This window comes from Salvelinus alpinus, chromosome 5 (assembly GCF_045679555.1).
Source record: "Salvelinus alpinus chromosome 5, SLU_Salpinus.1, whole genome shotgun sequence".
Classification (NCBI taxonomy): domain Eukaryota; kingdom Metazoa; phylum Chordata; class Actinopteri; order Salmoniformes; family Salmonidae; genus Salvelinus; species Salvelinus alpinus.
The window spans coordinates 46959716-46987062 of NC_092090.1; the positions used below are offsets into that span (position 1 = coordinate 46959716).

At 41.4% G+C, this 27347-nt stretch overlaps 1 protein-coding gene across 1 annotated transcript in view; it reads right to left on the minus strand.

The window, feature by feature from the left end:
* Positions 1-10137: 10137 nt before the first annotated feature.
* Positions 10138-27347, minus strand: part of LOC139576277 (CD151 antigen-like) — a 44741-nt gene continuing 27531 nt past the window's right edge. Inside the window, exons 4-8 of the mRNA XM_071402181.1 lie at positions 15114-15188; positions 14109-14213; positions 13580-13738; positions 12036-12122; positions 10138-11908 (exon numbers count right to left, since the gene is read on the minus strand). Of these exons, the coding sequence (XP_071258282.1) occupies positions 11849-11908; positions 12036-12122; positions 13580-13738; positions 14109-14213; positions 15114-15188 (486 nt within the window). The 3' untranslated portion in view covers positions 10138-11848. The remainder of the gene's footprint in view (positions 11909-12035; positions 12123-13579; positions 13739-14108; positions 14214-15113; positions 15189-27347) is intronic.

Genomic DNA, 27347 nt, shown 5'->3' on the forward strand with positions numbered 1-27347 from the left:
GAAAAAATGTGCACTCCCACAACACATTCAAAGTAAAAAAATATACTAACCTCTACCTCTGGCTGTCTATTCCCTAAAAGCAAATGTACAAACATCAGGTTATCCACAAAGCAAGGGCGTTCAGAGTCATCCCTTGTACTTTGCACGACGATGATGTAATATCTGTATTTTGGGGACTAAACGATGCCTACAAGCCAAATGTATTTTACTGACCCTGACAGGGGTTCATGGAATAGTCTGCTGCCCTGCTTAAAAGTTAAGCTGCCAACAGGGCAAGGGCCCCTAAAACGGAAATGACACATAAAAAAACGCAGCCAATTCAATGTTTTTCAGTGAGAGGAATGTATGGGTTGAACCACACCACCTTGAAAAACTCTGCGGACAACCATGCATGAGCAGATCGGATACATGTGGTTTCCGGGGCCAATAAATAAAAAACGTACCGAGCTAAGTGGGCTAACACAGTATTGTGACAAGCAGGAGACCCAGGTTCGAATCCCGATCAGTCACACATGAACAACAACATTGCAGTATTGCACCGGCATAGCACAATGCTAATGCATCTAAATATCTCCCACTGAATTAGCCATAAAACCGTTATGACGTGAGTCATGTGTCCGGCTAGGCAGTTATACTGTCAGTGCAGATAGGATGCACAACACTAAGCGATGGATGGAGATAGAGTTCACTGAGCTGGGGACGGACGAAAGGAGGGCAGTCAGGCTGCTCCATCAGAGTCAGCCCTCACATGTCTGGCGTTTCCATATTGTCGGCCAGAGCGATTTTGTTTTGCAAGGCTGACTCCTGTATGAAATCAGCCTGACCTACATTTGAAAGCCCAGGCTAGGAAAAAAATAACAGCTGAATAGATATCATTAGTGCCTGCTCTCTTCCAATTCTTCAAAATTACAGCCATCTAATTTGGCTTCTCCAGGGAGACGCCAGGGGCTGATTCCATAAGACTGTTCTGGAACAAACCAACACAGCAGGCCAACAGATCCTTCATCACCAGGGTAGTATTCATTGTAAAAGCGCATGCAATGGAAAAGTGCTTTGACACGTAATCCCTCCCTGTTTCAGTCCGTTCACTTCCGCTTGGTACCAAATTAATATTACCGATGCTAGTTAAAAATCGCATTTATTGTCTGAATATGAAGAAAGAAAAATACAAAGACTAATCAACCCAGAATGTAAGATAGCCTGTGAGAAGACTTTGATATTAATAGAGGCAGTCTCAACAATATCACTGGGGGTCAAAATCTAACTTGAGATCAGCTCATTCACTCCCAACTTGAATATGGTAATACATCAAATGTCAATTGGTGCATATTTCAAGTAAGGATTTGATTCCTCTATGAAATACTGTACCTTAAATGCCCAAGAGTTAGAAAATATCCTAATCACCTAAAAAAATTATAAGATCATTCCCCTTCTGCATACGCACAGCAATTGACACAACGTTACAATTAGTTTCATTTAATTGATCAATTACATAGACGCAAATTAACAGAGAGGGTGTTCCCCTCAGGACCCTGAAGGGCACACTCAAAGAATGCCTGATGAATTCTCATAACGAGCCAGACGTGTGGATCGATGTATGCCAAGGACAAACATGTTGCATGCTGCCCCCGGGCACAGCCAGTGTATGCTGTGTGTCTTTCTTTGCGTTCTTTTCTTTGAGTGCGTTTCATCACTGACTGATTGATATCACAGTACGCTCACTCTACTAGAGTAATTGTCTTATTCAATAACAAAAATAGGCATTCACAACAGGCATTCCCTCCCTCCCTCCATTTTGAAATAGGTCTCCAAAACGACAGAAGGGTATGTCTGTTTTGGAAACAGAGCGGTTGTTTAAAAGAGTGATGGAGGCCACATGACCGAGTGAAATGAAATCTGGGGGAACTGTGGTCCTGTTTCCATTGTGCATCTGGTCCAAAAATCACATTACAAACGTGGAACACTAAACTAACTCAGACCCCCTCATACACACATTGGATAATAAAGTTGTATTATATTATATTCTCACACACACACATGCACGCCCACCCGCCCAGGCGCACACACTGTACTCCTCTCCGTCTATGCTGATAGCAGTCAGAGCAGTGGCAGCTTCCAGCCCCCCAGCAGGGAACGCGACAGAGGGAGCAAACAACAACACATCTGCACAAGTCAACATGGGCCTTGCATTCACTGCAGACAGACTCCCGACCACAGCAACCAAGCTGGGGACATAAGCACGCGATAAATGGTTTGTGGTCTATCTAACATATCTCGTCATCACTATTGAGTTGATGTTATCCAATGAATATCATGTACAGTGCCTATTTTGTTGCATTACAACCTGTAATTTAAATGGATTTTTATTTGGATTTCATGTAATGGACATACACAAAATAGTCCAAATTGGTGAGGTGAAAAAAAAAAAAAAACTTGTTTAAAAATGTTTTAACTGAAAAGTGGTGCGTGCATATGTATTCACCTCCTTTGCTATGAAGCCCCTAAATAAGATCTGGTGCAACCAAATACCTTCAGAAGTCACATAATTAGTTAAATAAAGTCCACCCGTGGGCAATCTAAGTGTCACATGATCTCAGTACATATACACCTGTTCTGAAAGGCCCAGAGTCTGCAACACCACTAAACAAGGGGCACCATGAAGACCAAGGAGCTCTCCAAACAGGTCAGGGACAAAGTTGTGGAGAAGAACATATCAGGGTTGAGTTATAAAAAAATATCAGAAACTTTGAACATCCCACGGAGCACCATTAAATCCATTGTTAAAACATGGAAAGAATACGGCACCACAACAAACTTGCCAAGATAGGGCCGCCCACCAAAACTCACGGACCAGGTAAGGAGGACATTAATCAGAGAGGCAACAAAGAGACCAAAGATGACCCTGAAGGAGCTGCAAAGCTCCACAGCGGAGATTGGAGTATCTGTCCATAGGACCACTTTAAGCCGGACACTCCACAGAGCTGGGCTTTACGGAAGAGTGGCCAGAAAAAAGCCATAGCTTAAAGAAAAAAATAAGCAAACACGTTTGGTGTTCGCAAAAAGGCATGTGGGAGACTCCCCAAACATATGGAAGAAGGTACTCTGGTCAGATGAGACTAAAATTGAGCTTTTTGGCCATCAAGGAAAATGCTATGTCTGGCACAAACCCAACACCTCTCATCACCCCGAGAACCCCATCCCCACAGTGAAGCATGGTGGTGGCAGTATCATGCTGTGGGGATGTTTTTCCATTGGCAGGGACTGGGAAACTAGTCAGAATCGAAGGAATGATGGATGGCGCCAAATACAGCGAAATTCTTGAGGGAAACCTGTTTTGGTCTTCCAGAGATTTGAGACTGAGACAGAGGTTCACCTTCCAGCAGGACAATGACTCTAAGCATACTGCTAAAGCAACACTCGAGTGGTTTAACAGGAAACATTTAAATGTCTTGGAATGGCCTAGTCAAAGCCCAGACCTCAATCCAATTGAGAATCTGTGGTATAACTTGCTGTACACCAGCGGAACCCATCCAACTTGAAGGAGCTGGAGCAGTTTTGCCTTGAAGAACGGGCAAAAATCCCAGTGGCTAGATGTGCCAAGCTTATAGAGACATACCCTAAGAGACTTGCAGCTGTAATTGCTGCAAAAGGTGGCTCTACAAAGTATTGACTTTGGGGGGGTGAATAGGTATGCACTCTCAAATCACAATAAAAAATATTCAAAGTGGTAGGCATGTTGTGTAGATCAAATGATACAAACCCCCCCAAAAATCTATTTTAATTCCAGGTTGTAAGGCAACAAAATAGGAAAAATGCCAAGGGGGCTGAACACTTTCACAAGCCACTGTATTTATATGAAATTGACACTAACCGTACTGCTCCGTTGTCTAATCTGTTGTTTGGAGTATGTCTAGATGCACACAAAAATACCAGCATTTCTCTAGCTTGCCATTCCTTCCAGTTACAATAGGATGAAATCAGACCATGGAACAGTTTAGGGGTTTGATTGTAGATTGTCCTTTCAAATCTAATGAGTTTCCAATGTTTGTTTTTTTTACAGAAAATTGCCCTCTCATCTTTCAAATGCAGTCTGCGGCTCCACTCAAATGATGGTCTGTTTACATTTAATAATGTCACACATTTAATATACACACTACTATCTAGAAAAAACTTGATGACTTCTTGAATGAAACAATGAAATTATCAACACTAATATCCCATTTAAGTTGCTTCCTGCCTCCTCAGAGCTTGTTCTTTGAAACCCTCCAATGGGCATGCCAATATCGGGGCGTAACCATAAACAGAGAGAAATCGAGCTAGTCTATAGGCCTACCCTACACACAGCCCGGTCGCCCTCTATCTCCCACTGCCTCAATTATATAACCTTAATGCAAGAGACAGCTTGACTAAGACATCACAGGCCCATCTTGTGATTGCAGTTTAATTCAGCATGCTTTGGAATTCATTCATTACAATGTTGAGGGAGCCAATGACCTGTGTGTTGGGGAGTGACTCATGTGGAAGGGGAGGAACTGGCCTAAGGGGGAGGGAGGCAGGCAGGCAGGCGGGCTCGCCCCTCCCTCCTGCCAGCCGGCCATCCCTCCTTTGCCAGCCTGCCCTGCTTGACTACATTAATCTCCAACCCCCTCCTCCCTCCTTTCCTCATTTACCCTCACCACGCTCTTTGTGCCCATGTACCATGCCCATGTGGATTGTGGGCATATATGTGTGAAAAGGGGGGAGGAGGTTGGGGTTGGGGGTTCATGGTGCCGACTGCTGAGCCTTACCCTCCCAGGGTGGCGAGTGGGCAACAGGCAGCCCAACCCGTGTTCTGTGTGGCAGATGCACAATGGTGGAGGTGCGGGGTCCCAGAAGCCCTTGGTATAGCGTCCGTTCAGGCAGAGCAGCAAGCAGAGCGGGCGGACGCAAGGCGTCTGTGACAGCCGGCTATGGGTGTCGGCGGTGACAAATAGAAGCGGACGTGTTCTGCCCCAGCAGTTTTCCCGCTCTCCCCTCCGCTTCCTCCCTCAATGTCAGCTCTCAGCTACCCAGGGCAAAAAAAACACATCTGAAATATTACACAGTGACAGATGAAGTTCTCAAAATAAATGGTCTGTAAATTCAAATAAAGTGAGTCGCATCTTTAAGTACATCGTATGAAGGCTTCATTAAAAATACTATACAGAACTATTATTGCCTCTGAGGGTGCTCTTGCAAATCTCTGAAATGGACACAAATATTGTCCAGAAATTACCTCATTGCACAGAAAGGACCACACTACACTCACGAGCAAAATATAAAATCATAAAATGTTACAATATAATTAAATATCATATACATCAGTGAAATAAGGGTTATGCCACATTCGGCAAGGGCACAGCAGACAGAAATACCTCTTATGTCACCCTATCCTCTTTATCTGTCGTTCTGCCCCTGAACAAGGCAGTTAACCCACTGTTCCTAGGCCGTCATTGAAAATAAGAATTTGTTCTTAACTGACTTGCCTAGTTAAATAAAGGTAAAAAAATAAATTTAAAAAAATAGCAGTTTTTTGGCATTAATCTGCAGGGAGCTTGAGGGCTGCCATCATGGCTCAAACTCTCCAATTGGTGACATGCAAATGAGTTACATAATCAGCGGAAAAATGTGAAGTCAGCACTTCACAGCACCCTTAAGAACAGTGTAAAAATAGCCAAAATATAATACGTAGGCCTAATGTTGAGGCAGTCAATTGAAGTTGTGGAGTGGAAGGAAACTGATAATTGATGTATCTTCTTTCTGGGATAATGAAGCTTATCCTATCCCCCGGTCTCATGTTCATCATCCACTTGCTGCAGTGGACCCCTTACTGGCATTGTTTTAGTGTTTATGTGTTAGTGATTTAAGTTTGTGTGTGTGAAAGCATTTGGTATGTTTTTAAGTATAGGACATTGAGTGTATGTGAGTGTGTGTTCTGAATAACATGTATGGACATTTCTACTTTTTTATGATGATAGTGTGTCTCTGTATAATAAACACATTTGTACATAGGCCTGTGTGTGTGTTTATTAATAGCAATGGCAATGTCTCTTTGGGTGAATGTATGTGTACAATGCTAATGTAGTTTATGAGGCTAGACAGGCTGAGCCTTGCAGATATGTAGATTTATTTCACGACTAAGGTTGAAATTGATTTTCTTCACGCTAGATATTTCAATTAATTTCAATTTCAAGTATGTAGCTCTCGACAGCCAAAACAAAATCATCCTTTTCTCCCTCCCATTTTATAGACTGAAGGCTGCCATCTACAGGGCATAAGATTACCATACACAAGTACTGACTGAATTATGCAAACATACTGTATCTTAAACAGTAGGCTTTAACTCCATGAATCCTAAATAAATTAACACATGGCCAGATTTTTCATAATGGTCTTTTCGTGAAGATATATATATATTTAAAAAAACAAAAATACAACGCTTTCAGAAATTTGGAATAAGATGGAAGATGTGCTTAGGTGACACACACTTCTGAGTCGACCCTCTTGCACACCAGAACCCAAGAACCCCCACCACCTTCCTGGTGAGTGATCCTGAGGGGGAATGCCTGTGGGGACACAGAGTCTCCGTCCCCGTTACCAACCCCTGACAACAACCCCAGGACAAGTTATACGAGCATGTTATCGACCACTGTTTGTTTCACCGCCTGTCGCCACAGAAACAAAAACACCTTCCGATAAGGGTCAAAGGTGAGGAGTATAGAAAGGGAGCCCCACCCCCAAAAAAATCCAAGCACATTGGACCTATAGGTCAAGATACGCTGTATGGCGTGGTGGATGCAAATTACTGTACAACTGCTCAGTGAGGTACTGTATGCTTCTGTGTAGAGGAAATATTTGCGAATTGTCATGCATGGCGTTGCTAGCATGCGGATGGTGCTTGATTTAGGGTTTCAAAGTATTGGACAAGTAACCAGCATTCTACTGGCAGTGGGGCTTAGTAGGCCTAAGCCAGAGAAAGGGAGATCTTTTATTAGTATGGCTTTCATCCAGAGAAACTGCAGTATGGCAATATAATCATAGATAGAATCGAATGGACAATTGTCTTCTTCCTTTCCCCCCCAACACCCCTAGACAGACAGACAACCAGAGACACAGTTTGAGAGCCACAGGATCAGTCGCAGTGCAGCTCCCCTGGATGGAGAGCATTTTGGGTTTAAGTGCCTTGCTCATAGGCAAAACAACAGTGTTTCGTACCTGGGATCAGGGACCAGCATCCCTCCAGATGCCAGTTTAGTTTCCATACTGTAGAATTGTGTTTGTCACCAATTTCTGCGTTTAGTCATAATGTCTTAACCAAACATTGTGCTACCAGGCAAGAGGAGGAAAGAAAGCAGGTGACTCACAGTCTCAGGGCAATTCGTACGATTTGGTGTGTTAATCTGTTCCCTCCATTATTTTCTTAACTCTTCTTGAACTGCACTGTTGGTTAAGGGCTTGTAAGTAAGCATTTCACGGTAAAGTCTACACTTGTTGTATTCGGCGCATGTGACAAATAGTTTGATTTGAAGTACAGTGTAATACAAACTTTTTTAGCAGGGACCAAATTTCTTCCACCAGAATTTCTGGGGAACCCATTTTTTCCTCAAGAATTACTTGCGACCTCACCCCAAATCTAATGACACAACCTTCAAATGTGTAAATTTCGATTTTAACATCAACAAATAACCAAATTTGAATCTCTTTCAATCTCTTAGCAAAATAAACCAATAAATACTTTTGCTCAATACATTTTTTTCTTTCTTAATAAAAACGTTTGTATCTTGTCCCATACAGTAATCTGTACTGTTCATTTTTTGTTCCAAAAACAATTTACAGATTTGTTTATTTTGTGGGGGAGGTGACCCCACTGCAGTTCCCCCCTGACCCAACTAGGGGTCGCAACTCCACCTTTGAATACCACTGATTTAGTATGACTATTTGCATTGCCTCCCCCCTCTTCTATGCTGCTGCTACTCTCTGTTATTATCTATGCATAGTCACTTTAATAACTCTACCTACATGTACATAATTACCTCAACACCGGCGCCCCCGCACATTGACTCTGTACCGACACCCCCTGTATATAGCCCCACTATTGTTATTTACCACTGCTCATTTATGTAGCAGGTTAGGTGAATTGGGTTAAGATTAGAATAAGGCTTAGGGGAAGGGTTAGCTAAAATGTTACAGTCGTCCCCAATGCGACTCGAAACACACAACCTTTGGATTGCTAGTCGTTTGCTGTAATGGATGGATGTTGTTCTTTTTCTGGACATTAGTTCAGGAGGTGTAATTTGACCTTTAATGCTTTGTCATATTACCCAGGTGGTAGGTTATTTGGCATGTTCAACAGGGGAAATCCTTGTTCACCTACAGGATTCTTATTTAAGATTTAGAGGCCTCTTTCCAGTTGTTTTCGTCAGATTTTGCGTCACAAGGGACAAAGCAAGAGAATAAAACTGTGCGTACCAGGATAATTATCTGGCAAGTGCTGCCTCCTGGTGTTTGGAAAGAGTGATTGCTTTTTGGGCTGCTGCTGAGTTCATTACAGAGACCCCCAGGCTGTGTTTAAAAGTCAACATCTTGTAATACAGCCGTCATCTCAACGTACGTTTTCATGTCAGTTCTCCTCTTGTCAGAGGAGACAAGAGGGACATGGCCTAAATGCCAAATAATACACAAACACAATGCAGTTACAGTACATGAGCTTATTGATATTAGGGCAGGTTGTTCAACTAAAAGAAGGCTGCTATGCCTAGGGGGGTCTGGGGGTATGCTCCCCCAATATTGTTTTTATAAAAAAAGACTAATAAATACAAATTTTGTCAACTTATCATTGTAACATCGCATACTAGGCTTAGGCGGTATACCGTATACAGGGGTATTTGGAAATCGCCACAGGATGGTTAATCAATACCGTCAAAACATTTTTTTAACAAAAAAAATTATACATGTAATATTTGTAGCTACTTTTTAAGTAAATACATGCAGTCAACTTGTGCAATATGTTAGAAGATAAAGCAGATTAAGTCCTTCAATTCACTGGTCACATTATGAAGTTTACCATAGTTCCCCGGAACAGTTCAGTCAGTCACGACTGTTTGTAAGTATAACAACTGGAGAAAGCGGGAGCAGGTGAGTCCAGCTGTGTATTGACAGGGGTCCTGTTTTATATTAACAGTCTAGTGTTTTTTTGCTTCAATAGAGTGATCAGGGACGTGCAACTATAGTTTTCCTTAACATAAAATACATTAGTGCAACACATTTGGCAGAAAATAGCTTAATTTTCATCAGATTACAACAGAAGTGCAACGCTATTTGGCTAGCAGCCACACAAGTAGGCTAAATGAGCTTGCAATAAAAAATGTTTTTTTGCATATTTTTGTTTATCATATAAATAATGTGGCCAGCTACTTTCCCTAATGTTTTTCTTAAAGTTAATCTTGCATTTTAACAGAGAAAAGTAGGCTGGCTAGACAGAGCGCAGCCATAGCGCTGTCTGCTGATAGAATGCCCCTTCGTCAATTCTCATCCAAGTGTAGAACTGCAACTGAAGCACAAAATTTGTCTGATGCTGAGCAGAAATTACAATGAGCATTTTAGATCTGCGTTTACAAAATGAAGCAAGATAATTCTTATGAGTTGTATCTTTTTTTCTGCATAAAAAAATGAAGAATTCTGCCACTTAGTTAAACTTAGGGGTCACGTTATCTGACTTAATAAGGTGATGGCTTTCTGCTGTGTTTGAGAAGTCAAAGCCCGTTGGATGGGTTATCTGTACAGCTGCCATTGCTCCTGAGTCAGTACTGTTTATTTGCACAATGTCTCTCGTTCACATTCGCTTGTCAATGTCCAAACTCACCTAAAATGACATTCGGTAGCTCCTACCTATATATATATATATATATAGACCAGAACAGTTCAGTCAGTCACGACTGTTTGTAAGTATAACAACTGGAGAAAGCGGGAGCAGGTGAGTCCAGCTGTGTATTGACAGGGGTCCTGTTTTATATTAACAGTCTAGTATATATTTAAAAAAAAAAAAAAGACTTTTTGACAGTTCATATGATATACCATAGCTACCTACACCTTGTGAATTTACCAGAAAACATAGTAAAACAGGTTTATTTGTGTTTATTTCAGCTAAATACCTCCATGTATAGTAGAACACTGACACAGCAGTTTGATTAGTTTTTTGCGTCTTTGAGGCACATTTTACATATAATCAAGTCATCCTACTGGTCTGTTAAATACACAATAAAATAACATTTATGGTTTGAATAAAAGCAAAACATCATCCTTTAAAAAAAAATCTACAAAAAAGGCACACAATCAGAATATATACTAAGCAAAAATATAAACGCAATATGTAAAGTGTTGGTACCGTGTTTCATGAGCTGAAATAAAAGACCCCAGAAATTTTCCATACGCTCAAAAAGTTTATTTCTCTGAAATGTTGTGCACAACTTTGTTTACATCCCTGTTTGTGAGCATTTCTCCTTTGCTAAGATATGCCACCACTATCAGGTGGAAGGATTATCAAGATGCTTATTAGCATGATAATTACACAGGTGCACCTTGTGTTGGGGGACAATAAAATGCTAAAGTGTGCCGGTTTGTCACACAAAACAATGCCACAGTTGTCTCAAGTTTTGAGGGAGCGTGCAATTGGCATGCTGACTGCAGGAATGTCCACAAGAGCTGTTGCCAGATAATTTAATGTTAATTTCTCTACCATAAGCCGCCTCCAACATTGTTTTAGAGAATTTGGCAGTACGTCCTACAGGCCTCACAACCACAGACCACGTGTAACCACGACAGCCGAGGACCTCCGCATCTGGCTTCTTCACCTGTGGGATCGTCTGAGGGGGAGGGGTGTTGGAGTATTTCTGTCTGTAATAAAGCCTTTTGTGGGGAAAAACTCATTCTGATTGGCTGGGTCTGGCTCCCCAGTGAGTGAGCCTGGCTCACAAGTGGGTGGGCCTATGCCTTCCCAGGGCCACCCATGGCTGCACACCTGCCCAGTCATGTGAAATCCATAGAATAGGGCCTGATGAATGCATTTAAATTCACTGATTTCCTTTTATGAACTGTAACTCAGAAAAATCTTTGAAATTATTGCATTTATATTTTTGTTCAGTATACATGAAAAAGGCTTGCAGGAGTAGTCAGTTTGATACGATTTTACACAAAGTCAGTGTTGACGACAACTTTGGCATAAGTGGAGAAATCCCTTGTATTAAAAGATAAACATTTTTTAAAATAAACTAACAATTAAAAAGTTGAAAGAAACCGTGTAAAAGACGTGTGTAAATGTATAAATAGCTACTTGATGTATAAAGAAAATGTGTTGCCGTGGTAATTGGCCCCAGAGGTCAGATCTCGCTCATTAAGCCACAGTCATGATTATTGCAATGTTAAGACGAGCTGTTCTCATGCACGGGCTATTTTGGTCCACTGATCTTTACATCACACTAGTATATACCAACTGCTCTGTTGTTGCAGACTATCAAAATATAGAGCATTGTAGATCAAATAGCATGTAATATCTTGAAAATAATCTGATTATCCATTCCAAGTTGGGACCCCCTAGGAATTCTAGCCCAATACAACCCCTGTTGAATCAGAGGAGTTAGTGCTAGGCTAGAACCAAAAGGGTCCCAGGGAATGGATTAAGAAACACTATCCTAAGTGCATCTTAGACCCTTACACATATCGTCCTCTTCTGTTTGCATGGCACAGTGGTAGACTAAACGGGGTCGCTGGGATATGATGACACTGGGTGGCAGAGACTAGACCCCTCCCCTTTCCTTCTCTTCGTGTTCTACTCTCAGTACGGCTCTGCCTTCAAACTCCGATATAGACAGCAAGTAAACACCATCCCCACAATCTGAGGGAGAGAGAGGGAGAGAGAGAGACTTCTACCATTACCCCTGAATTTCGAGAGACCAGGGCAAGGATGTTAATGGTGGGTTATCTTTGTGCTGTAAACAGTGAAATTGCTTATTTTTGCTCACCTGTACACAGGCGATGCCCACGCCCACCGCTCCAATGATCTTCAGGTGGTCCAAAATGAAGTTCTCCAGTTTAGTGATACAACCCCCCTGGAGAGAGAGGAAAGATAGGACCACATTGTGTGTGTGAGAGACTCTTTCAAGATGACTTTCAATCTTGATCATAGACGCGGGAAGTAGGGGAGCTGAGGGGGATGGAGCAACCCCTGAAAAATCTGAACTTAAAAAAAGATATGAATAATACAAAAATATATATTTTTTACTAAAGTAGTGCACTGGGCCTTTATTAGTATTAGTGGACCGATATAGACGTCTGAAGCGTGGGCAAAAACATATTTTCAGCATCTCCACTTTGTCAAAAAAGGTAGTTGTATAATTAAGAACAGTATCTTGCAGGATTCAATAGTTGGACTTGTAATAATTGTTGCCATGTCCCTTTCCCTGCAATTGTCATTCTAATGGAATCTAGAAAGAACAAAATCCTGCCCTCAAACATTTACATCAAAAGGTGCAAAGTTATGGCCAAAGACATCAAACATCCACATCAAATAAAATATTTGTATTTCTTGATCAAATAACATGGAAAACAACCACGTTTTGTGCAGCAGTAATTTACCATCCTTACAAACCACTTAATGTACATTACTGTATTGTACATAGGCTGGTCATCTAGGTTTGTACCTGTAGACTTTCCATCACCATGAAGAAAAACAATGCACAATACAGTAAATGAGCACATTGTGACATCAAGTGGTTTATGATGATGTGGCTCAGTTGGTAGAGCATGGCGCTTGCAACACTAGGATTGTGGGTTCGATTCCCATGGGTGACCAGTACGAAAAAGTATGAAAATGTATGCACTCACTACTGTAAGTTGCTCTGGATGAGAGCATCTACTAAAATTTAAAAGGAATGAATAGACCATTTCAGTTTACAAATAGAAATAAATTGCATTTGCAAAGTATTTCAAGAAATTGGAAAACATATCAGGCAAGTATTTTTTATATTCCACATGTATTATCAGATTACAGTGCTGTAAAGTACTTAAGTAAAAAATACTTTAAAGTACTACTTAAGTAGTTTTTTGGGTATCTGTACTTTACTATTTATATTTTCACAACTAAAGAAAATAATGTACTTTTTAGCCATACATTTTCCCTGACACCCAAAAGTACTCGTTACATTTCGAATGCTTAGCGAGACAGGAAAATGGTCCAATTCACGCACTTATCAAGAGAACATCCCTGGTCATCTGTACTGCCTCTGATCTGGCGGACTCACTAAACACAAATGCTTCGTTAGTAAATGATTGTCTAAGTGTTGAAGTGTGCCCGTGTCTATCTGTAAATTTAAAAAAAAGTAGGAAATCGTGCCGTCTGGTTTGCTTAATATAAGGAAGAAAGGAATTGCAGCACACCCACCCCCCAAACTACTTCCCACAGCTATGATCTTGATTCACAAACCTGAACTCAAGCAGAATTTGCACTAAGCATTGCAAGCACACTAACACTCAACAACACTGGCTGCTCTCTGTATCTGACACTCACCTCCACCTTGTAGATGTTTGATGGGTGGTCCCTGCGGCCGCAGTTCAGAGTCTGGGTCTTACAGCAGCTATCCGGCACCAGCCTGCCATCTGCCTCACTGGTGCGGATCCACACGCTCTCGCCCCAGTCCGATGAGCTGTTGCTGCCACAGCACTTAAACTGGCGGAAAAGAGAGAGGAGGAGAGGGCATTTCACAACAGGGTGGTGGATGTTTTTCCAAATGCCTTGCAGTTGTTTCAGAAGACGAGCTGAATGATATTCAGTTCATGAACCAAATCCTTATACAAAACAATGGGCCATCTTTCAAATAAGTTGCATAATGACGAGTTACATGTATGGCTATAACATACTGTAACCATGCATAATGAAAACACAACTGTGCCAGTGTAAATAACAGTAGATACAATGAACGTAAACAAGTTGATTATTAATTCACATTGGAGAAAATCGACAAATTCCCACATTAATATATCCAAAAACCTCTAACCAAACTCCTCAAGTCTGCTTATGTTGTCTTGTCTTGTCTTACCTCGTGCTGCAGCTTGTCCACTGCTTTGGTGACGTGCTCCTGCTCTGGCTGCTTGTACTTCTGCACCATGGTCTCCCGCAGGTTCTGTTTCAGCTCCTCATTGAGCTGCAGAGGAAGACACGGCACAGGGGATATGAGAGAACGGACACAGTAAACATGACGTTGGTCAGACTACAACACAGCTACCCAGCAGACTATAGAAACAGAAGACTGAATCTTCTGTCAGTAGAATAACACTTGAAGGAATGTAATGCATCTCATTGTTGATTTAATAGAATGATCCACTGTATCAAAAGGGCTAGAATAGCTAAAACTGTAATTACAGAAAGAACTCCTCTTGAGGAAAGAGGAAATGATATACATAAAGGTAAGAGGAAGTAGATTTTCATTCATTTATAACCGTAGCGCAAAACTTTGGCACTCGGGTAAGAGCATAGGCCTACATCTAGCTGGTTCACAGTTTCTATGACAACCACATAATGTAGAGCCAAGTCAGAACGTTAAGGAGAGATAAAGGGAATAAATTAACAGGGGAGGGAGGGGGGAGAGAAATAGAATAGGTTTTTATTTGACCTGTTGACAGCGTGGGAAACACTGCAGCAGTGAGATGAAAACAGGGTGAAAGGCCAAAGGAACATGAGCAGACAATTACACAGAGAGAGTTCAAATGACACACACCAAGCTGGTAAGATAACATTCCTGCAGGTCAAACGTCTACACAGCAGGGGTATATAGTAGTAACAAGGATAGTAGTGGGAATCACATCTTAGTGATATCATCACACTACAGAAATGCTACAACAAGAGGTGGCAGGCATGGGAAAGCAGAGCGGGAGAGAGAAAAGCAACAGATGGAGAACGAGAGAGACTGGGACATTATCCGTGAACCTTCCCTTGTTGTGGTTTCAGTTTTTACAAACATACACTCTTCTGTCTCTGGTCAGGCTCTGGGTATAGATAGTGTTACTGGCGATGGAATCAGGTGGTGAGTCAAGTCATTCATTACCTGCTGGTAATAGATGTAGGCCAGGACACCGGCGAGGATCTCCAGCAGGAAGATACACAGCAGCAAGACAAAGTACTGTGGGGAGACAATGAAAGGTAGGGGATTAGGTTGAAATGGATATCCCCTGGACCTCTGTCTATGGACTTCACAGTTAAAACAGGCAAATCCAATTTAGATGAGCTGGAGTTAAATGTATCAGAGCAGTCGATTGGTGGTTGTGGGGTCACTGTTGTTGTTTTGTTATTTTGAGAAAAATGGACTAAGAATGTTTGCCAATCATAGTTTTAATTTGTGGCGTATTGATTATGTGGTGAGATGTCAATGGAGCTGTACAAACAGTATGCTGCCCTTAAAAGGATCCTTCAGGATTTTGGCAATGAAGAGCTAAAGCCAGATGAACTCGTGGGTACAATTTTTATGTCTCTGCGTGCAGTTTGAAGTTACTAACTAGCGTTAGCACAATGACTGGAAGTCAATGGTAACATTTATAGCGCAATGACTGGAAATCCATGGATGGTAACAGCTAGCATGCTTCAAATCAAATCAAATTTTATTTGTCACATACACATGGTTAGCAGATGTTAATGCAAGTGTAGCGAAATGCTTGTGCTTCTAGTTCCGGCAATGCAGTAATAACCAACAAGTAATCTAACCTAACAATTCCAAAACTACTACCTTATACACACAAGTGTAAAGGGATAAAGAATATGTACATAAAGATATATGAATGAGTGATGGTACAGAACGGCATAGGCAAGATGCAGTAGATGGTATAGAGTACAGTATATACATATGAGATGAGTAATGTAGGGTATATAAACATAAAGTGGCATAGTTTAAAGTGGCTAGTGATACATGTATTACATAAAGATGGCAAGATGCAGTAGATGATATAGAGTACAGTATATACATATACATATGAGATGAGTAATGTAGGGTATGTAAACATTATATTAAGTGGCATTGTTTAAAGCGGCTAGTGATACATTTTTACATAATTTCCATCAATTCCCATTATTAAAGTGGCTGGAGTTTAGTCAGTATGTTGGCAGCGGCCACTAAATGTTAGTGGTGGCTGTTTAACAGTCTGATGGCCTTGAGATAGAAGCTGTTTTTCAGTCTCTCGGTCCCTGCTTTGATGCACCTGTACTGACCTCGCCTTCTGGATGATAGCGGGGTGAACAGGCAGTGGCTTGGGTGGTTGTTGTCCTTGATGATCTTTATGGCCTTCCTGTGACATCGGGTGGTGTAGGTGTCCTGGAGGGCAGGTAGTTTGCCCCCGGTGATGCGTTGTGCAGACTTCACTACCCTCTGGAGAGCCTTACGGTTGTGGGCGGAGCAGTTGCCGTACCAGGCGCTGATACAACCCAACAGGATGCTCTCGATTGTGCATCTGTAGAAGTTTGTGAGTGATTTTGGTGACCAGCCAAATTTCTTCAGCCTCCTGAGGTTGAAGAGGCGCTGCTGCGCCTTCTTCACAACGCTGTCTGTGTGGGTGGACCAATTCAGTTTGTCCGTGATGTGTACACCGAGGAACTTAAAACTTTCCACCTTCTCCACTACTGTCCCGTCGATGTGGATAGGGGGGTGCTCCCTCTGCTGTTTCCTGAAGTCCACAATCATCTCCTTTGTTTTGTTGACGTTGAGTGTGAGGTTATTTTCCTGACACCACACTCCGAGGGCCCTCACCTCCTCCCTGTAGGCCGTCTCGTCGTTGTTGGTAATCAAGCCTACCACTGTAGTGTCGTCCGCAAACTTGATGATTGAGTTGGAGGCGTGCATGGCCACGCAGTCGTGGGTGAACAGGGAGTACAGGAGAGGGCTCAGAACGCACCCTTGTGGGGCCCCGGTGTTGAGGATCAGCGGGGTGGAGATGTTGTTACCTACCCTCACCACCTGGGGGCGGCCCGTCAGGAAGTCCAGGACCCAGTTGCACAGGGCGGGGTCGAGACCCAGGGTCTCTAACTTGATGACGAGTTTGGAGGGTACTATGGTGTTGAATGCTGAGCTGTAGTCGATGAACAGCATTCTCACATGGGTATTCCTCTTGTCCAGATGGGTTAGGGCAGTGTGCAGTGTGGTTGCGATTGCGTCGTCTGTGGACCTATTGGGTCGGTAAGCAAATTGGAGTGGGTCTAGGGTGTCCGGTAGGGTGGAGGTGATATGGTCCTTGACTAGTCTCTCAAAGCACTTCATGATGACGGAAGTGAGTGCTACGGGGCGGTAGTCGTTTAGCTCAGTTACCTTATCTTTCTTGGGAACAGGAACAATGGTGGCCCTCTTGAAGCATGTGGGAACAGCAGACTGGGATAAGGATTGATTGAATATGTCCTTAAACACACCAGCCAGCTGGTCTGCGCATGCTCTGAGGACGCGGCTGGGAATGCCGTCTGGGCCTGCAGCCTTGCGAGGGTTAACACGTTTAAATGTTTTACTCACCTCGGCTGCAGTGAAGGAGAGCCCGCAGGTTTTGGTAGCGGGCCGTGTCAGTGGCACTGTATTGTCCTCAAAGCGAGCAAAAAGGTTATTTAGTCTGTCTGGGAGCAAGACATCCTGGTCCGCAACGGGGCTGGTTTTCTTTTTGTAATCCGTGATTGACTGTAGACCCTGCCACATACCTCTTGTGTCTGAGCTGTTGAATTGCGACTCTACTTTGTCTCTATACTGGCACTTAGCTTGTTTGATGCTAGCTTAGACTTCCAGTCATTGCCTTAATGCTAGTTAGCATTGGCTCCAGAAACCAACTAGCTTCCTTCATACTGGATGCAGAGACATACTGTACAAATTGTATCCACGAGTTCATCTTCATTGCCAAAATCCCGAAGTATCCCTTTGACAACTGGCCCAGAAACAGTTTCCTCTTTGATGATAAGGGTTAGCTAAGTTTAAGAAGTTGGTAAGGAGAATATCCAAAATCAGTTATGAAAAGACTTAAAGTTATCACAACCCCTCTGGGTCCAAGCTATGGTTAGAATCATGGGAAACATATGTTATTGGGTTGGAAGTGCACAGAGTTACTATGTAAAGGAGTGTGTGAGAACAGTCCTTTGCCTGCATGGGCGTGTATTTGTTCCCAAGACATCCCCTTTAAAAAAGGTACAATATTTAAATATTGTTCATTCAAATAGCTCTAAAATGGCCATAATAAAGTGGCAAGGATTAGAGAATAAAATGCTTTCAAGATTACATGATATCTTTAGAACCCAGGTCAAGGCCAACAAGCATGGATGACATTAGCTACGGAGCGGATGGAAAAAAAGTTTAACCAAGGACAAAATATTTAAGTGCCTTTGAATGGGGTATGGTAGTAGGTGCCAGGCGCACCAGTTTATGTCAAGAACTGCAACGCTGCTGAGTTTTTCCACAAGCAACAATTTCCTGTGTGTATCAAAAATCACAATCAACAATTTCCTGTGTGTATCAAAAATGTGTGTGTGTGGGGGGAGGGCTGCAACTCAATATTAGGAAGGTGTTCCTAATGTTTGGTATACTCAGTGTAGATATTGAGCTAGTCATCTAACGTTAATTGTACTATGTTCCAACAAAGTGTTAGGGTATATATTTTTTACACGTTGAGTGCTAAGTTATAGATTTTTGACACGTTTTGACACATTGTAGAAAGCTATCTGAGCTAGCTAGCCTACTTTGCTAGCCTACTTTTGCCACATGAATTCGCTATGCAGTCCGTGGTGTAATTATGTTTACAAATTATATCTTTATAGGTCAATTTCGGCCCATGCAATGTATTTAGCTAGCTTCAGCATTTATATTTAGCCTCAGCCATAGTGGTGCCTGAAAGTCAAGTGGGGCTAATTACACTAGTTAGCTATAGTGGCCTGAAAATATGATGACATTGCTAAAGTAGGTAAATAATTAATAGGAAACAACTTTGCCATCATTATGATATGGTCAAATGTTCTTTAGAGAGATGGCAAAGTGTGTCAAAAATAGCTAGCAATGGTAACGTTAGCTAGTTAAAGTTATACTACTTAAAGTTCCCAGGACATTCACAGTAGTAGGCAAGACTGCCTTCTCTTCTTGTGCACCAGACGCATGGAATAATCTACAATCCATGCTTCATCTAGATATGTTATGAATGTTATGAATGAATTTAAAATATTGATGTGCGACTGTTACAGAGGAGAGTAAATGCTTTTTTTTAGGCTGGATCATGTTGTTGTATGTTTTAATTATGTAATGTATTGATTGTTGCTGCCTTCTTGGCCAGGTCTCCCTTGAAAAAGAGACTGGTTCTCAACGTGCTTCTCCTGGTTAAATAAAATAAAAAACTGCATCTACAAACAATCTGGCGACATCACAATGATGACAAAGGGTTCTCATACTGAATTATTTTCCTCTTTTTTAAATATCTGCATTGACTAGAACGTTCAGTCAGGCATGAGTTTTTAATAGAACGTTTATCGAGACAAACATGCAACCCATGAATAGCAAGTGTTGATGTGTATAGAGGTGATCTCTGTAGTACTCCAGAAGGGATTCAATTTTGAATCTGGTTTTTATTTATTCCAGAATCACATTTCCATGTTGGCTATGCAACTGCTAAACGTTTGGCCTTCTATCCTCATTGCTGCCAGTGTTGAATTATAACCACCACAGGACAGCCACGCAGACCTCAAAATGTCTCCGTAACCTGGAGTTCTGAATGGAGGTTTGAATGGAGTTCTGAATGCAATCAGAACTCTATACAACAAAACTATTTCTCACTCAAGGCAAAATTCCAATGGAAACTTATCGTAAGGAAGGTATTGAGGTTCCTTGATTCAATGAATACTTCACCAAATATGGTTTCTTTCGGTCCAGAAGTCAAAGGGCATATGCATTTAAGACAAAATAACTACATCTACACCACAGACCTCCAAAGAGCCGGCTAACATCAGACCAGGGGATGCCAAGAAGAAGCCTAGGCCTGATAACCGAACCTATGCAAAGGACAGGAGAATGACTGCCACATTGCACAACACAAATAGGACGGGAAGACTAATGTTACTGCTAGCACAGAACATTTCCTAGTCAGAAATACTAGGATGTTGAGATGTGGGTGGTGGAGGTTTTATGATCTATTGTTGTGCATCTGGAAACTTTGAATAAAAACTAAATCATGGATTTGCTCATCTTCTTTATACAATGTTTTTTATGCAATACAGGCCGATACGGCTAATAATGAATTTGCCACTTGTAATTTGCAAAAAAAGTTAACATTGCTAAAGTATGAACATTTTTGGTCCATATTGGAGGTCTTCATGGTTCCAACAGACCAAAAATTCCATGATTCGACAGGAATCACAGGAGCCGAGCAGGTCCGGGTCCTGAATTCTGACCTTTGTTTCAGACCTGGGTCAGGTCTGATATAATTGCAACGGCTCTCGGGTATGTGCAATTCAAAAGTATTGACCGACTGGACCCGGTTGGACCCATCCTCTGTTAATTTAATGTGTGAGGTGATGAGAACTGTGCGAGCTTGTTATGTCAGCCAATTGCAACTCAGTAAAACGTATAGCTTATGTCCGGCTGAAACTGGTTCCAGCTGCTCACCTCATGTGCGCCTGCTGCTGAGTAGAGAGAGAGCGCAAGTGAAAGGAGCCTTGGCCTAGGCTACTATTGATTGTGAAGATGGATGCCTTTTTCACTGAAGTAAAACGAAAGATAGAGGAGAAAGAGTATAGTGAAAAGAAGCCGACAAGTGGAGTGTCCCCCGCGAGGGACAAGTTTTAATGTTGTAGTGGGAAAAGATGAGAAGAACATTGGCCAAATAGACTGTGTGCAACTCGCTATTCATCTTATATGCAATTTTATAACTTTTTATTTTATTTTCGTATTTATTGTCATTTGTTTTGTCATTATTATTCGATATCATTATTATTATTACTATTATTATTTGTATTAATATTATTGTAGGCCTATTTATGAATCTAAAGCTGTTCTTTAAATATGCAAAAAGTGATTTGTTTTATTTTATCGAGACATTTTCGATGGCTAAATTAAGTTTGAACTGTCTTTTCAATTTTGTGCTCTGTATTTAGAAAAAGATACATTAAAAGTAGGCCAGTTGTAAAATAAATATAATTAGCCTATTGTTGTTATTTGTGGGGTAGGCCTATAGGCACTCGCCTTTGTTTAATTGCTGCAATATAGGCCAGATCTTTAAATATGCAACAATTGTTATATTTCATTCATGAGCCATTTCCTTAGGCCAAATTAAGTTGAGGTCGACCGATTGTGATTTTTCAACACCGATACCGATTATTGGAAGACCAAAAAAAGCCGATACCGATTAATCGGCCGATTTTTATATATATATATATATATATATATATTTGTAATAATGACAATTACAACAATACTGAATGAACACTTATTTTAACTTAATATAATACATCAAAAAAATCAATTTAGCCTCAAATAAATAATGAAACATGTTCAATTTGGTTTAAATAATGCAAACACAAAGTGTTGGAGAAGAAAGTAAAAGTCCAATATGTGCCATGTAAAAAGGCTAACGTTTAAGTTCCTTGTTCAGAACATGAGAACATATGAAAGCTGGTGGATCCTTTTAACATGAGTCTTCAATATTCCCAGGTAAGAAGTTTTAGGTTGTAGTTATTATAGGAATTATACGACTACTTCTCTCTATAGCATTTGTATTTCATAGACCTTTGACTATTGGATGTTCTTATAGGCACTTTAGTATTGCCAACCTAATCTCGGGAGTTGATAGGCTTGAAGTTATAAACAGCGCAATGCTTGAAGCACAGTGAAAAGCTGCTGGCAAATGCAGGAAAGTGCTGTTTGAATGAATGCTTACGAGCCTGCTGCTGCCTACCACTGGTCAGTCAGACTGCTCTATCAAATATCAAATCATAGACTTAATCATAATATAATAACACACAGAAATATGAGCCTTCGGTCATTAACATGGTCAAATCCGGAAACGATCATATCGAAAACAAAACGTTTATTCTTTCAGTGAAATATGGAACCATTCTGTATTTTATCTAACGGGTGGCATCCCTAAGTCAAAAAATTGCTGTTACATTGCACAACCTTCAATGTTATGTCATAATTATGTACAATTCTGGAAATTTAATTACGGTCTTTGTGAGGAAGAAATGGTCTTCACACAGTTCGCAACGAGCCAGGCAGCCCAAACTGCTGCATATACCCTGACTCAGCTTGCACAGAACGCAAGAGAAGTGACACAATTTCCCTAGTTAAAAGAAATTCATGTTAGCAGGCAATATTAACTAAATATGCAGGTTTAAAAATATATATACTTGTATATTGATTTTAAAGAAAGGCATTGATGTTTATGGTTAGGTACATCACCCGTTTGGGTTTATGGTTAGGTACATCACCCGTTTGGCAAAGTAGGCTGTGATTCGATGATAAATTAACAGGCACTGCATTGATTATATGCAACGCAGGACACGCTAGATAAACTAGTAATATCATCAACCATTTGTAGTTAACTAGTGATTATGTTAAGATTGATTGTTTTTTTATAATATAAGTTTAATGCTAGCTAGCAACTTACCTAGGCTCCTTGCTGCACTCGCGTAACAGGTAGTCAGCCTGCCACGCAGTCTCCTCGTGGAGTGCAATGTAATCGACCGTACTCGGTGTCCAAAAATGCTGATTACCGATTGTTATGAAAACTTGAAATCGGCCCTAATTAAAATCGGCCATTCCGATTAATCGGTCGACCTCTAGTTAAGTTCTCACTGTAATGAAAAGGAAAAACCAAAGATGGCGAAATTAAAAATGATTTAATGCTGAAATATAATAACCTGTTCTTATTTTCCCTATAAACAACAATTTTCCTTAATTAGGGTAATATCAAAAGCAAGAAACTTTTGTGAAGGTTATGTGTGGTAAGGCTATTATTACTGCAGGCCTATGAAGGCAGTGTGAACCAGCGCTCCAACTGACTTCAACAGTTGAACTTGAGAAAGAATGTTTTATGCCTACCAGAGTTACTCCTTTAATCTAACAATATAATGCTCATCTTTATAAAATATTCCAATAGAAAATGTAAGAAATAGCTTCCTTCTGTATGCATATACAGTACATTCAAAAATTATTCAGACCCGTTTGTTCCCAGATTTTGTTATGGTACACTCTGACAGAGCTCCAGAGTTCTCTCAGCATCTCAACCATCTCTGTAGCACTCCAACGATCAGGCCTTTATGGTAGTCGCCAAACGGAAGACACTCATCAGTAAAAAAGTCACATGACAGCCCGCTTGGAGTTTGCCAAAAGGCACCTAAAGGACTCTCAGACCATGAGAAACAAGATCTGATGAAACCAAGACTGAAATCTTTGGCCTGAATGCCAAGCATCACGTCTGGTGGGAACCTTCCACCATCCCACGGTGAAGCATGGTGGTGGCAGCATGGGATGTTTTTCAGCGGCAGGGACTGGGAGACAGTCAGGATCGACTAGTCAAGATCAAGGAAAAGATGAACGGAGCAAAGTAGAGAGATCCTTGATGAAAACCTGCTCCAGAGCGCTCAGGACCTCAGACTGGGGCAAAGACTCACCTTCCAACAGGACAAAACCCTAAGCACACGGTCAAGACAACACAGGAGTGGCTTCGGGACAAGTCTCTGAGTGTCCTTGAGTTGCCCAGCCAGAGCCCGGACTTGAACCCGATCTAACATCTTTGGAGAGACCTGAAAATAGCTGTGCAGCGACGCTCCCCATCTAACCTGACAGAGCTTGAGAGGATCTGCAGAGAATAAATGGGAGAAACTCCCCAAACACAGGTGTGCCAAGCTTGTAGCGTCCCAAGATTCAAGACTCTAATCTAAGCCAAAGTTGCTTCAACAAAGAACTGAGTAAAGGGTCTGAATACTTATGTAAATGTGAGCTTATTTTATTACATTTGCACAAAAAAAATGGATTTTGCTTTGTCATTATGAGGTACTGTGTGTCGATTGATGAGCAAAAAAACAAACATTTTAATCAATTTTAGAATAAGGCTGTAACGTAATTTTTTTGGGGGAAAAGGTGAAAGGGTCTGAATACTTTCCGAATGCACTGTATATCTGTATAGCAGAAGTAGCTTATTTGACAAGGATAAAGAAATCCATGTCGTTGTCAGGAACATGCCTCCGGCATATCTCCACCTTTCTCTCGGTCTCTAGGGCTATAGGCCTAAACTTCTCTTCCTTTATATTTATTTTTGTATTATTAATATCATATAGTGGATGCCTAGGCATATAATCTAACAATATAAATGCTCATCTTTATAACAATATTCTGACCGAAAATTCACAAATTAGCCTCCTTCTGTATGCATATACACTGAGTATACCAAACATTAGGAGCACCTCCCCCCTCTGCCCTCAGAACAGCTTCAATTCGTTGGGACATCGACTCTACAAGCTGTCGAAAGCTAGCCCATGTTGACTCTAATGCTTCCTACAGTTGTGTCAAGTTGGCTGAACGTCCTTTGGGTGGTGGACCATTCTTGATACACACGAGGAACTGTTGAGCGTGATAAACCCAGCAGCTTTGCAGTTCTTGACACCAATTGGTGCATCTGGCACCTATTACCATACCCCATCCAAAGGCACTTCAATTCTTCATCTTGCCCATTCACGCTCATACACAATCCATGTCTCAATTGTCTCAAGGCTTAAAAATCTTTCTTTAACCTGTCTCCTCCCCTTCATCTACACTCATTGAATTGGATTTATAAAGTGACATCAATAAGGGATCATAGCTTTCATCTGGATTCTCCTGGTCAGTCCATGTCATGGAAAAAGCAGGCGTCCTTAATGTTTTGTACACTCAGTGTAACGGTGTCAGGAACATGCCGCAGGCATATCTCTATCTTTCTCTCAGCCCCTTGGGCTATAGGCCTAAGCTTCTCTTCCTTTATATTTACTTTTCTAATATAAATATCATACAGTGGACGACTAGGCCAGTAGACACCATGCATACAATGCCCTGATGCATTCAGTGCTCAATCTCAGCTGAACCGTAAGGTGGATAATTATTGTTTTAGGAAAGTAAAAACCAATAAAACAGGCCATAAAGTTTTGAATATGCTACATATCAAAACACAACAAATCGTTTTTTGGGAATTTATTACAGGCAGTTTTTAAGGACACGTAACTGTGGATAATTTGCTCAATACCCTATCGCTCGTTTCTTGATTCTGCTGGCAGCGCGAAGTTGGACGTTTCTTTCTTGCTCTTTCTACTTTTCGGATCTGAACGGGTCTCTCAGATCCAAACCAGCACGGGCCTGTTTGGGTCTGTTTGTCCACAGTTTTTTTGGGGAACGGGTCTGAGTGACCGCCTGACTGTCCTCGGGTCTCCGCCTTCTTCACCACACTGTCTGTGTGGGTGGATCATTTTAGTTTGTCCGAGATGTTGTCCCGTCGATGTGGATAGGGGGGGTGCTGCCTCTGCTGTTTCCTGAAGTCCACGATCATCTCCTTTGTTTTGTTGACGTTGAGTGAGAGGTTGTTTTCCTGACACCACTCCCCCCCGAGTGCCCTCACCTCCTCCCTGTAGACTGTCTCGTCGTTGTTAGTAATCAAGCCCACTACTGTTGTGTCGTCTACAAACTTGATGATTGAGTTGGAGGCGTGCATGGCCACGCAGTCATGGGTGAACAGGGAGTACAGGAGGGGGCTGAGCACAGGAGGCCAGAGTTAGATTAGAGTTAAATCTCCTATCTGATTTGAGCAGACACATCAGAGGTAGGGCATGGGCAGGTCTGCATTCACCGCCAAGTTCCTTTAGCATTAGACAGACAGGGAGATAAAAATCGGGGAAAACCTTGACCCAATTCTCCTGGCTCACCACTGATCTTTGGTGTTTAGTGGAGTTGGTCTTTGTCTTTTTTCAAAGTGGCTCTGAGCTTGAATGCTGAGGAAGTAGACTGATCAATGCTTGTTGATGTGGCCACAATGGTGTTGAAGACACACACTAGGGTTGGGCGATATTACGATAGCATAGGCTAATGAATAGGCTGTCAATCATCGTCGATGGTGACGACATCGTGATATGACAGACGATGGTTTGGCCTATTTGAACTTGACTGGCGCCCTGAAGTATCGTTATCGAAGCATTAGAAACACTAGAAAAAAATAGGTAGTTCTAGCCTTGAATGGGAGTGGGCAAAATAGTGAGAATAGGAGAGCCATACATTTTATACACTGAAAAAATCTATAAACGCAACGTAAAGTGTTGGCCCCATGTTTCATGAGTAGAAATAAAAGATCCCAGAAATGTGGTTCTCTTTTCTTTTTGAAAACAATATTATTATTATTTTTTATGAGGCAAATAAAGAAATGATTAACCAGTTCTGAAGACGGTAGACCAGTCATATATACAGTTGAAGTCGGACGTTTACATACACTTAGGTTGGAGTCATCAACTCGTTTTTCAACCACTCCACAAATTTCTTGTTAACAAACTATAGTTTTGGCAAGTCGGTTAGGACATCTACTTTGTGCATGACACAAGTCATTTTCCCAACAATTGTTTACAGACAGATTTCACTTATAATTCACTGTATCACAATTCCAGTGGGTCAGAAGTTGACATACACTAAGTTGACTGTGCCTTTAAACAGCTTGGAAAATTACAGAAAATGATGTCATGGCTTTAGAAGCTTCTGATAGGCTAAATGACATAATTAGAGTCAATTGGAGGTGTACCTGTGGATGTATTTCAAGGCCTACCTTCAAACTCAGTGCCTCTTTGCTTGACGACATGGGAAAAATCCAAAGAAATCAGCCAAGACCTCAAAAAAAATTGTGGACCTCCACAAGTCTGTTTCATTATTGGGAGTAATTTCCAAAAACCTGAAGGTACCACGTTCATCTGTACAAACAATAGTACGTAAGTATAAACACCATGGGACCATGCAGCCGTCATACCACTCAGGAAGGAGACGCGTTCTGTCTCCTAGAGATGAACGTACTTTGGTGCGAAAAGTGAAAATCAATCCCAGAACAACATCAAAGAATCTTGTGAAGATGCTGGAGGAAACAGGTACAAAAGTATCTATATCCACAGTAAAATTCGTCTTATATCGACATAACCTGAAAGGCCGCTCAGCAAGGAAGAAGCCACTGCTCCAAAACCACCATAAAAAAAAAGCCAGACTACGGTTTGCAACTGCACATGGGGACAAATATCATAGTTTTTGGAGAAATATCCTCTGGTCTGATGAAACAAAAATAGAACTGTTATG